Raw genomic sequence first — 12,674 nt, 5'->3', positions numbered from 1 at the left:
GCAGAAGATGAATGATTAGCTATATGATCTTCACAGCTGCAGAGTCAGAGCTTAAGTACGATGTTACACTCACTTGTAAATCCAGCATGTGAGTAGTGAAGTGTACAACGTGCTACACGTTGTCACGTTAGGAAAAACAGACTTGGGAGTCATAAATCATACTTTTTTGTTCTGTTATCCAAGCAAACAATATTCATCCTCAGCACAACAGTTCCTGGAAAAGCTTCTGGAAAAGTCTTGCCTACCTTGCCTTCCTTCACTGGCATTTCTTCCTTCACGCTAGGTATAATTTTAAATGTAATTGCTCCTTGAGACTGAGCCTGGTGAATATTTGAAGAGAAAATGCACTGAGATTAAAGCTGTAACATTTCAAAGAGATCTTAAAAGAAATTCTAATTAATTTTTAAAGACTGAAATAGAATTAAGCTATCCTCTCACAATCATGCTCCATAGAGTTTGACAGCTACACTATGCCAAACTTCACACTGAAAGATTAAAATGCCCACTTGAAAGGCTTGGGTTTATTTGCTTCATTGGTGGGCAGAGACAGATTGTTAAAAACTGGGACCTGCGTGTTTCAGAGGTCCCACTTCTGCACTGAAAGCAGGAGCACATGCTATGACTAAAATATATGCATAATAGAAGCAACTGCTAGACTCCTGGCACAGTTCAGACATCCCTGGAAAAATCCAACTAACATTTCATTTTTCAAAAACACAGAAGATAGAAAAATTCAAACAGGCTTATGCCATATTTATCATATAAAATCATTGGGGGGGGATTTATGCTTTTGGCAACTTAAAGAAACTAGAAAAGAAAAACATATTTGAATAGTCTACGTGCACTAAATGGAATAAAAAGAGCTCCACCATAAATCTTAAAACAAGTTAGCCATCATCAACCACCTCATCCATTCATCTTTCCCTATATCCCACTTAAAGTGTGTCTGGCTGCATGTTACTTATTAACCGCAAGATATTCCCACTGCCTCGGTGACATTTCGCTGCTGAAGGAAGTGCTAATCAGCTGGAGCCTCTGCTTGCTATTGCATGTGGCTGACAAGTTTCATAAAACCAGGAGAATGCAACAGCCAGCCAAAGATTCTGGCAAAATGGAAACAGCCCTGTCCACTACCGGGCGAGACACACTTGTGCCGGCACGTCTGCGCTCCAAGAGCTCCCTGTTTGACAAGCAGCAGCCAAGCTCTGATTTCACCAGCCCTAGCACTGGAATCAATAATTCTGTTGCTTTTCAAATCTGCTCTAACTAGCTTTTGATGTTTATATTGCACCTCAAGGAGATAAATGAGGAAATTGTTCACACCTTTCCTAGTGCTATTGTGTTTCTAGAGATTTTTAGGTGTTCTCTTTTGCTGGAAAATGTTTCTGTAGGGACCACAAAACCATAAAGGAAGTAGGAACATTAGCAAGCTAACACTAGAAATTAATCATCAGGGTTACTGAACCAAAACTGTGAGACAGGCACTCCATTCAGCAGGCCAGCAAGGTATTTATGTATATAGAACTGCCTACATCACGACCTTCATCAGCTTTTTTGCTGTAAAAAATACTAATGATTTCATTAAAAGTCTAAATTCCTTAATTTGCAGCAGCGCTCTGTAAGTGAGGAATTACACTGGCTTCAGGGACTGTAGTTCAGAAGATTGCAAATACAGTCAGACATGGCTCTACACCTCCAAACCATACAAAACATAACCTTAATATATCACTTCTGGAGTCTATCAAGTACATGTATCATGAATTACTTTTCACATGGAATTAGTGTGTTGCTAATTAATACATTTTAAACGGTTTAAATTCAAGAGCTCACGGTGTGCCTTAAAAGCTGAGGATTATACACTGAGGTCTAGCAACATTCTGCAACATATTTACAGTCATATTACCACCATTAACTCTTTGCAAACAATATGCCATTGCATATTCCTGTAACATGTGGAAGATAATGGTTTAAGAGAAAGGAAAGAGAGGTTTGTAAATGCTGGCACTGGAAGAAAAGTTATCATTGTAGAATATAATTTTTTTCTAAGAAACACATCAGAAATTGAAAAGTCCAATTATTTTTTCTCGACTCTCCTAAATTACTTTTCTAATGTTTGCCATTTACCAGGATGTGTATTATTTCTTCAGGTTTTTTGTCATCTACTGGAATGCCATTGACTTCTCTCAGTTCATCACCAACGTGAATAAGACCTACAGAAGACAAAGAGGAGCTGTTAAACTGCCTACGCATCATACAAAAAATACCTTTAACATTTAGGGGGGGTTCTCCCTTGATCATCCACTTGAAGCTCTAATTTAAAAGCAAGAATACATGGTGAACATGCCAGCTACTGTCCTCAGAGATAAGATGAGATGGTTGGTTTACTCCTCTCCCTTCCTTCCTCCTGAAAATTAGTACCATTCCTCTATGACTTTTCCAGACTAATAGGCAGATGTTCGAAAAATGTCTGTGCCAATTCTTTTCCTAATCCTCCTTTCTTACTGCTACACAGCTGCAAGTACTGCAAAGATCGCTGAGACTGCTGAGTGCTAATTTGTGGCACAAATGCTTGCTAAATTTAACTATATATACACACATCTATCTAGATTTACTCCATTACCCCATTATCTTAGTGTGAAAAACTATCTTAGATTCTCGTCAGTGAAAACAGCAACTTCAGAGTCTAATTCAGGATCTCCTCCTCGAGTTCTTGTAGTCTTTGAGCATCCCAAACTAAATAATGGCAGTCAAGGATGTGCTACTATTTTAAGAATTGCCAGCTGAAACTCCAAATGGATGTCCTAATATAAAACAGTACAACCATCCTGAGTTACTCCATCAGCAGGTTATAATCTTGGCATATCCCATAATTTCTAAGTGGATGTCTTCCATTGGAAACAAATAATGATTAATTAATTAACGAATCAGCGTATCTGCTAACTGAAAGATACTTGGTTGCAACTAAATAGGAGGGGGGGAGGGGGAAATCAGCATAAATACTTTCACCAGTATTGAAATGCCACTTTGAAAAACTGTCCAGACCCCAGAGAGTTTTGTAACAGTGACAGAGTTCATTTCTACAAAAGAAGCCATTTTAGCTCATCTTGTTCCAGGTTCTGGAACTTGTACAGCTAGTGCCAAACAGCAACATCTTACCACTTCTATCTGCAGCTCCTCCACGCATTATCCTGGCCACCACAATTGCACCAGTTTGTTCGTCCCTTTTAATAGTTGCTCCCTTGGTTAAAAAAAAACATGGAAAAGGAAGGAAAAGGGAAAAGGGGGGAGAGGGGGGAAATGGGAAAAGGGAAAGTAAAGGAAGTGATTTGGTTAATTTCACCATAACTTTCATTCTCAACACTGAAAAATGTTTGCTTTATAAAGCTACAAAAGGTTGTCATCACATTGATGTGTGAATAAGCCAGAAATGATACTTGCTCTTGAAAAGAGAATACAAAATATGTTGCTCTGTTGCCATCCTCTTAAAAAGTGACTTCTTTTTCATTACCCATTCAGCAGTAATTCATGCATTCTGTATGGACACAGCTTTTTGACTCCTTTTTTTGTGCAGCCACTCATCAGCATTTTGCTTTTTACAGAGTTATTAATAAATGAAGACAAATTTGAGAGTTGCTCCTGCATGTGGGGGGATCACCTGGAAGGCCCGCGGGACAGAAGTGCAGAGGACAGGAACATTTCCTGAGGTGGCCACGGCTGTTTTCATACATTGCACAAACACAGGACGAGGCATTCAGGGTAAATGACATCATGTAGTTGAATTTCCAGCAAACAGCTGTCTAGATGAGAGAAATGCCTTTGTAACTAGAACTGCAAGGGTGAGCTGAAGAGAGGCACAAGGTGATGGGGAAGGAGCAGGCAGCAGTGCCAGGGAGAAGGAAGGGATGAGGAGGCACAGAGCTGCTGCTTTGCAGGCAGATGGAAACCAGTGAGGAGAGAAATGCTGGACCTGCTCTGGTGGGTGGAATTCCCAGAATAAGAAGGAGGATTTCAGCTAGATAAACATACTGTATAATCATCTCCAAAAAGGTTATTTGATCCAATATTTAAAACAACCACTAACAAGAAAAATCATCAAAAAATGCACCTTCTGGCCAATCGCTTTTTACTTGCCCAGAATTACTTTGCCATGTCATTAGCCACCTGTGATAGGCTCTGTCTTGGTCAATCAGCAGAGAGATGTTGAGGGCTCTGACAGGTAAGGCAATTTGCCGGAAATTTCCATTGTGATCAGTGAAGTAACTGTTTTTACTTCACCTCTGAGTATGAGAGTGGTTAGACTGCCATCAGAGAAGCACTGTGCTTGAAGTAAGGTACATCAGTACTTCCTAAAGTTCCTTAATTAGACTGTTTTTATAGCTACCTTTCTCTATTTGCTTACATTAAACATGAACATGATTTCTATCACTACAGTTTTTCACTCTTTCTTAAAGTTGAAATATGTGCAAATGAGGAACAGTGGTGACATTTTACTACCATTAACAGTTTAACTGACAGCTGTGGTGGGCTTAGGGTTAAACTTGTTTCTCTTTCCCTCTACCTCTAAGATAAAAATACAAAGCAAGACATGGAGACAAAAAAATGGGAAATGAATTACTATTTTTTAATATGCAAATTACAAGTAGGGCAAACAGAGGAAAAATTGGAACAGTCACCACACATTCTTTTTTGGTTGAAACTTTAACAGTAACCAGCACTCCTCAGCAAGACTGATGTGCTGTGTTTATGCATTTTATTTTACAGCTTAGATTTATTAGTATTAAATTCTATTCATAAGCAAAGTAATTCTGCAATTTACCAACCTTCTTATGTGGTTTTTATTATGCAATTACACCAGGAAACATTTGTTTGTGTTATAGTTTTAAATGGGTCTGAGAGTTTCAAAAAGATATTTAACTGCAGCTAGTCTCACTTTAAAAACACACAATTAGACTTCTGTGCAAGAAGAATCACGTACCACCAGGAATATGTTAAGCAAAGCATTAATGCCTCTAGCCTATATCTCAATAGTAAGTTCTGCCCTTGCAGCAACAGATATTAATTTGAAGTTTATTATTAATTCCTTGAAAGTTACTCTGTTGAAAAGTACAAAGCCTCTTTTCTCTGACTATATCCATCAAAACCAGAAGAAAATGAGCATTAGGATGCTAGAACCAACTATAAATACAGGATATTTCCACTACATTTTTCATATAAAACAGAGGCTCCCCTAATTAATCAGGGGGAAAAAAAAGAAAGAAAGAAACTTGAACAGAAAGGCTTTATACCTTTTACCTGGAAGTCAACACTATTAAACGCTACTGAAGGCAAAAGGATTTCTGACAGCCTTCCACTGTGACCACCCAGCTCCCTCAGCCCTGCGCTGATGTCTGAAAATGGGTACTTCATTTCACTTTGTTTTCAGACAGACGCTGAGAAAAAAAACCCCTTGTGTGCAATCAAAGCCCACAGTATTGACCCAGACAGCATCTGGAAGTAACAACAAGGCTCTTGTCCAAGTGGAACGGTCATTTCATACTCAATGTCATTATCCCTACTGGCACAAAATGAGTTTTCCTAACACAGATTAGCCAAATTTGAAAGATGCCAGAGTAAAGATAACAGGTAAATTGGAATTTTTAAACAAAGCACAAAATCAAGTTCACATTTACAGGGAAGTTATTTAACCCATGGTAGCTCGCTGTCACTAACTCCTTTACAGTAAATGCAAGCTGCATGGGCAGACCCATGAAAACCAGTATGAGTTTATGTATTTTTGCTGTACTTACAGTACACAAAGAAAAAAAAAAAACAGGTTCTTTAAATTCCCCTTCCCTCCCAATTTAGAACACTTAAGAAGAAAGCAAACACAAGTGGATTTCTTTTTGAAAACCCAGAGAGCTGATTTTCTGAAAAAGCAGCTTCTCTTGTACTGCTGCCAGCCCTGCTTAAACTCTGAGGTATATATAATCTGGCAAGATTTCTCCTTATGAGATGTTCAGCTCCAGTACTTTCAGTTACATGTGCAGTGCAGCTCCTCATTTAGAGCTTTAAAAATGGAAGAAGGTTAGACTGGACCTTGAGAGCTGGAAAATATTTTTAGTGCTGCTAGCCAAAAGTGTAAGTTACCCTAAATGAGACATATACAGATGTAATAGCATAGCTCAGTTTAAAATACTTTTAAAGGGAAAAATAAGGAGTTTGGGAGCCATATGGTGATCAGACTGAGAAAATGTTTAAAGGTATACCATGCAAAAGCACTAAAAATAATATAAAGCCCCTTCAGCAAGGCTCTTTCACTGGTTTTTGGGTTGGTTGGGTTGTGTGGTTTTTCATTTTTAGCATGAGAATCACACTGATTGGTGAGCATCACTTAGGGTTTCACAGGTGGGACCTTTATTTATCCACATAGCTGCAGGTTCCAGAATATAAACATTGTAAGCCTAGATTTTTAAAGACAGACAGACTAGCCTATAAAATAAACTGTTAATAAGACAGTTTGAAACATCAGTAATATTTTTGCCTGCCTTTCTGTTAAATAAGAGCACATGCAAGTGTTGAATGTAAGTCCTTCAATAAGCTTTACTTTAATTAATTCTCTATCAAAAATGCAAATACAAATATCAGTTAGCTACCTTATGGTGAAGAGTTAGTCAAAACCAAACTACACACACTAAAGCCATCCCTATACCCAAATTAGTCCCTATAAAATTGTGGGGTTCATTTATTACTAAGAATCATAGAATCCCAGAATGCACTGGGTTGGAAGGGACCTCTAGAGGTCTGAATTTGACAGATTAACTTTCTGGTTTCATGAAGAAGCACTGCTTTTTAGAGAACAGAATCACAGAATGCATCACTTTGGAAGAGACCTCTAGATGTCATCTAGTTCAACTCCACTATAGTAAGCAGGGACATCCCCAAATAGGTAAGGTTGCTCTGAGTCCCATCAAACCTGACCTTGCATGTCTCAAGGCAGGGGACTCTGCCACTTCCCTGTACAACCTGTTCCAGCATTCCGCCACCTTCACAGCCGAGAACTTCTTCCTAATGTCCAATCTAAATCTACCTTGCTCTAGTTTAAAATCATTGCTGCTTGTTTTAATGATACAAGCCCTTGTACAAAGTCCCCCCCCAGCTCTCCTGTAGCCCCCTTCAGGTACTGGAAGGCTGCTCTTTAAGGTTTCCCTGGAGCCTTCTCTTCTCCAGGCTGAACAACCCCAACTCTCTCTGCCTGGCTTGGTTGGAATGGTGCTCCAGCCCTCTGATATGCAAGCAAGAGCTGTAGAATCTGCAGGGGCAGAACATGCCAACGACCATTTTAAGTTATCACCATTCATGTCACCCAGGTTCCACTATGGAAATCAGGTTTGTAGTTCAAGCTACATAGGAGCTAGTCTCCTCCTATAGGTAATGAAAGGAAATAAGAAGCTCCAAAGAATGAATCATTCTTTCCTTAGGGTAGAATAGAATAGAATAGAATAGAATAGAATAGAATAGAATAGACCAGACCAGGTTGGAAGAGACCTTCAAGATTACCGTGTCCAACCCATCAACCAATCCAACCCACCTAAACAACTAACCCATGGCACCAAGCACCCCATCAAGTCTCCTCCTAAACACCTCCAATGATGGTGACTCCACCACCTCCCCGGGCAGCCCATTCCAATGGGCAATCACTCTCTCTGTATAGAACTTCTTCCTAACATCCAACCTAAACCCCCCCTGGCACAGCCTGAGACTGTGTCCTCTTGTTCTGGTGCTGGCTGCCTGGGAGAAGAGACCAACCTCCGCCTGTCTACAACCTCCCTTCAGGTAGTTGTAGAGAGCAATAAGGTCACCCCTGAGTCTCCTCCTCTCCACCTCTACAGTGGATGTCATTCTCCAGAGCTGCCTGTTTCTCTCTTGTCTATAGACACAGCACAGAGATTACTTTTCAAATGGTTATATTTCTGTGACATGAACCTGTGTGACAAAGAGGCAACAGTCATAATGTGAAAAAGCATCCTGCTCAGGACAGCTGCATGACAGCTGTAACAAACCTGGAATATAATTTGGGAACTGGAAGTGTTGAGAGGACAGGAACTGAACTGCTGGTAGTATGGTTTTGCATCTCAGATATCAGGAATGCTAACTGGGAATATGGCAGTGGCTGACAAAGCCCTGGAGAGGTAAACATAAATAAAACCCTTCCAAGCTGTCCAATAAAAAGCCTAATTATAGCCAGGTGAATTTTGGACTATCTCTGAAAATAAGATGTTTCTACTTCTCTTTATTTAAGGTTCAGAGATGTTCAAAATTACTTTGTTCAGACAAAACCTTCTATTCTAACATAATTTTACATTTCTTGAGTGAGACACTCGGAGAATGGCATTTGCCAATAGAGGAAAACAAACCAACCTGTGGAAGGATTAGCAAAAGTTCATATCATCTTTTCCAAAAAACTGGAGGAAAGTTCAGTACTGACTTCTGAACTGATGAAATCTGGCAAGCAGAAGGTCCTCCCACAAACCATGTGTTTCCCTCTCTTTTGAGATGATTACTCCAGGGAACTCAAGCTTCATTAATATGCGATTAACACCAGCTCAGCACACCAGAGAGGTGCTGAACTCAGAGAAAAGCACGAACAAGTACAAGGGAAAATGTGCTGCACTTTTCTATAAAGATGGTCACTAGATATATTCCAAAGAAGTTAAGAAAATGTCTGATTTGCTTCACAGAGAGCGCTGCTGAAAGTCATCCAAAGGAGACATCCAATTCAAGAATGTCCAGGGTGCAAAACTGATGTAAAGTTTGAGGCTTTGCAGAAAAACAATCTCTGCTGTTTGTGTACAGTAGAGAATTGGAACACATCTGAGGTGAAAGAAAAGTTCAGAGAGCTCAGTATCTTCAAGTCAAAAAGCCAGAGAGTCCCAATCCTAGAAAAAAAAATACTATATAGATAGCACCTCCAGCCTCAAGCTCAGTAGCAAGAATCCTGCTATAATGATGGAAGCAGAGGAGGACAGCTGAGCCCAACTACCCAAAGGGATATTCCAGACCCTATGACATCATGTTCAGCATATACAGCTGGAGGAAGGGGGGACATTTGGAGTGGTGGTGCTTGTCTTCCCAAGTAATGACTGAGCGTGATGGAGCCCTGCTTTCCTGGAGATGGCTGAACACCTGCCTGCCCATGGAAGCAGTGAATGAATACCCTGTTTTGATTTGTTTGCACATGCAGCTTTTGCTTTACCTATTAAATGTCCTGATATCAACCCAGACGTTTTCTCACTGTCACCCTTCTAATTCTCTCCCACATCCCACTGGGGAAAAGGAGTGAGTGCCTGCATGGGGCTGAGCTTCCAGTCAGGGTCAAACCACTACAGACACGGAGGTGCCTGAAGAGTTCAGTATCCTTCTGGAGTGAAGGGGCAAGAGTGGAATTTGAGGTACAGACCAAGGATAATCTCTGTCTAAGACAACTCAAACTGCTTAAGAGAATTTATAATCTCAAAATGTATGCAGCTCATACAAAATTAAATAAAATAAAACAAAAATCCATCAGTGTTGTTTTCATAGTCGCTTCCAGTACCTGAAAGGGTCCTACATGAAAGCCAGGAAGGGACTTTACACAGGGGCTTGTAGTGATAAGATGAGAACAAATGGATTGAAGCTTGAGGAGGTGAGATTTAGACTGGATATTAGGAAGAAATTCTTTACAGTGAGAGTTGTGAGACAGTGAAACAAGCGCTCAGGGAGGTTGTGGATGCTGCCTCCCTAGAGGTGTTCAAGGTCAGGTTAGATGAAGCATTGAGCAACCTGGGCTAGTGGGAGGTGTCCCTGCCCATAGTAGGGTGGGGTTGGATCTGGACGATCTTTTAGGTCTTTTCCAACCTAAACCATACTATGAATTATGAATTTATCCAATCACTTGGAGATCTATAAACTTACAGTATTTAACTCACAAATGTCCTAGTAGCAAATCATGTTTGAAACGTGAAACTGTGTTAATTAAGATTTTATTAAGATTAAAGAAAAAACAAACCTGTTTTCATTAACATGGAAAATAAGCTGCTCAATTAGAATTCATTGCATACTATATGTTCTAATGTCTTCACACCTGTCAGAATTACCACTCTTTCTGATACAGTAATTCTAAACCAAGTTTGTTTTCTTTCTCAAAGAATTTCTTTGATTAAAACAAACAAACAAAAACCAACCAACCAAAAAAAACAACCAAACAAAGAGAAAGCTTAAAGCTGTGATTTAAATATTTGTGATTCTCTTTTTTTTCCACCTGATAAAGCTTTCCATATAGTAAACTTTTGATTATGCCCACAGGCACCTACAGCCAGTCAACACCAAAACTTATTCCTTGTTTACCCATGCCAGAAATCCATCAAGAGTGATAGTGAGGTATCTACTGCTGGCCACGCTATTCCTGTGTGTTTAATAGAGGCACTGCTCTCCCACTGTCATCTCAAGTACAAAATTGGGGCCTTCTCAAAGTAAGTCTGCAGATATTTGCCCAGGATCTGGTAAAACAAACATCCAGTACAACACAAAACAAAGCTCTTACCGGTGTGCAGGAGAAATATAGTTAAATTATATACAAGATGACTCCCACTCTACAGCAAATAAAAATATCCAAATCAGGACAGCATTTTAACATACTTGCATCACAACCTGGGTTTAGTCCTTTCATTTTTCCAGATATCCCCATGAAGATATTAACTTTCTAGTATTCATAATCCAAAGTAAAACAACAGACGCCTTAAATTTGACCAAATTTCAATTCGAGCATTTCAAAATATGTTTTTATGCTTTCTTTCAGTGTATCAAAAGGTCACTTTGTTTTTTACATGAATGCTAACAGGCACAGTTCACAACCAAGGTCAAGATTTCTCTGGGGATTCATTCTCCCCCTCTCCTTCTAAAACAAGTTCATGATTTAAATTCAAGATAAACGATGAATATATTATTGGTCTAACTGCTCAGGCTGGCCCACATATATAATGCTCAAACATCATGAATGACCAAAATCTTATTATTCATTTCCTGTGCTTGATTAACAATGACTGTGAATGGAAGTCACAAGGGTATTACTGAACGTAGGAACTGCTGGAGAGAGTTCAATGGAGAGCTATGAGGATGGTTAAGGGACTAGAGCATCTCTCTTATGAGGAAAGACTGAGAGGCCTGGGGGGTCTTTAGTCTGGAAATGAGAAGGCTGAGAGTGCACCTTATCAATATCTGCAAATTTCTGAAGAGTGGCTGTCAGGAGGATGAAGCCAGTCTTTTTGTGGTGATACCCAGTGATTGGATGAGGGGCAGTGGGTGTAAACGCAATCATAAGAGAATTTTGTCTCAACATGAAAATAAACTGCTTTACTGTAAAGGTACTGGAGCCCTGGAACAGGCTGCCCAGAGAGGTTGTGGATTATTCTTCTCTAGAGACCTTCAAAACCTGCCTGGATGGATTTCTGTTTGACCTGCCCTAAGTGGTCCTGCTTTGCAGGAGTGTTGGACTCAGTGATCTTTGGAGGTCCCTTCCAACCCCTAGCATTCTGTGATTCTGTGAATAAACATGTGCAAAGCCCATCTATCCATGTTTCAAGGTAACCTCACCCATTCACCTTCATCATCTGAACACAAACGCAACCCCCCTCAAACCAAAGAGAGTTACTCACCAATGGCTCCCTGTTTTTGACAAGCCTAATTATTTTAACTGAATCTTCTTCCTCATCAATATCATCAGGCATGGGAGGCAAGACAGGGTCGTAGTTCTTCTGAGCAACAGTATCATGTACAGAGAGCAAAGCCTGGAAACATGAATAGTCAGGAGGTTACTTGGAATCTGCAAAGCTTATGAAAGACAAAGCAGAGTCTGATGCATGTCATTCTTGTGTACAATTTTAACACAGGTCAAACTGATGTAAGAACTCCATAAAGTATGTGGGTTTGTCTGCACAAGGTATGTATCTAGAAAATCGTGTCTTTATACACACAAAACCCCCAGGGGCTTTGCAAATTAGCATGAAATTGCAAGAACTATGAACAGAACACTTAGTTTCCTGAAGTAAGAACAGCTTTCTATTTGTCCTGGACAAAAAAATTTCCTTGTAACAGTAAGCATTCCTATCAAACAAATAAGCAAATCAAGCATTTCCCAGTACTTCTGATGAAGAATGAGATGCATGTCATTAACCATTCCCTTCAGAGTGGTTCTAGAAGCTCCCCTGGTTAGTGGATACCTTTCATACCAGCTCCAAATTTTGTTAGGAATTTTTAATTTACTGTGGAATTCACAACTGAGATTGAGGAACATAGTGCTGAAACAGCTTGGTTCAGGCAGGTGCTTATCAACCACCATCAGGCATGCCATTTTGATAAAAGCCATTGCAAAAACACTAGTCATTTCTGCTTTTCTTCCTGAGTCACAGTTGTACCACCAGTAATTATCAGCTCCTTCCCAAGAAAGATTAGTTTTATTTCAGATTTGAGCTGAAAGCATCAGGCCTTGTCCTAGAGAAGTGTATTATGATGTATAACTGGTGTAAATGGGGTGCATTAAGAAAAGTGGTCTAGGAAGCTTCTCCTCCTCCTCCACACTGCCCTGGTGAGACCACACCTGGAACACTGTGTCCAGTTTTGGGCTCACCAGTTCAAACAGACAGGGATCTACTGGAGCAAAT

The 12,674-nt window shown here is 39.9% G+C and overlaps 1 protein-coding gene across 8 annotated transcripts in view; it reads right to left on the bottom strand.

Annotated features, from left to right (window-relative positions):
• Window positions 1-12,674, bottom strand: part of MPP7 (MAGUK p55 scaffold protein 7) — a 143,014-nt gene that overhangs the window by 32,838 nt on the left and 97,502 nt on the right. For all 8 annotated transcript variants that reach the window (XM_068146048.1, XM_068146046.1, XM_068146047.1 and 5 more), the window contains 4 exons: window positions 11,670-11,801; window positions 3,157-3,238; window positions 2,125-2,210; window positions 246-320 (listed from right to left, as the gene is read on the bottom strand). In XM_068146048.1, the coding sequence (XP_068002149.1) occupies window positions 246-320; window positions 2,125-2,210; window positions 3,157-3,238; window positions 11,670-11,801 (375 nt within the window). The remainder of the gene's footprint in view (window positions 1-245; window positions 321-2,124; window positions 2,211-3,156; window positions 3,239-11,669; window positions 11,802-12,674) is intronic.

This window comes from Melanerpes formicivorus, unplaced genomic scaffold (assembly GCF_026170545.1).
Source record: "Melanerpes formicivorus ecotype bairdi unplaced genomic scaffold, bMelFor1.0.p_v2 SCAF_13, whole genome shotgun sequence".
In the NCBI taxonomy this organism is placed as follows: domain Eukaryota; kingdom Metazoa; phylum Chordata; class Aves; order Piciformes; family Picidae; genus Melanerpes; species Melanerpes formicivorus.
The sequence above is the reverse complement of the archived record's forward strand: the minus strand, read 5'-3'. Positions and strand labels throughout refer to the sequence as shown.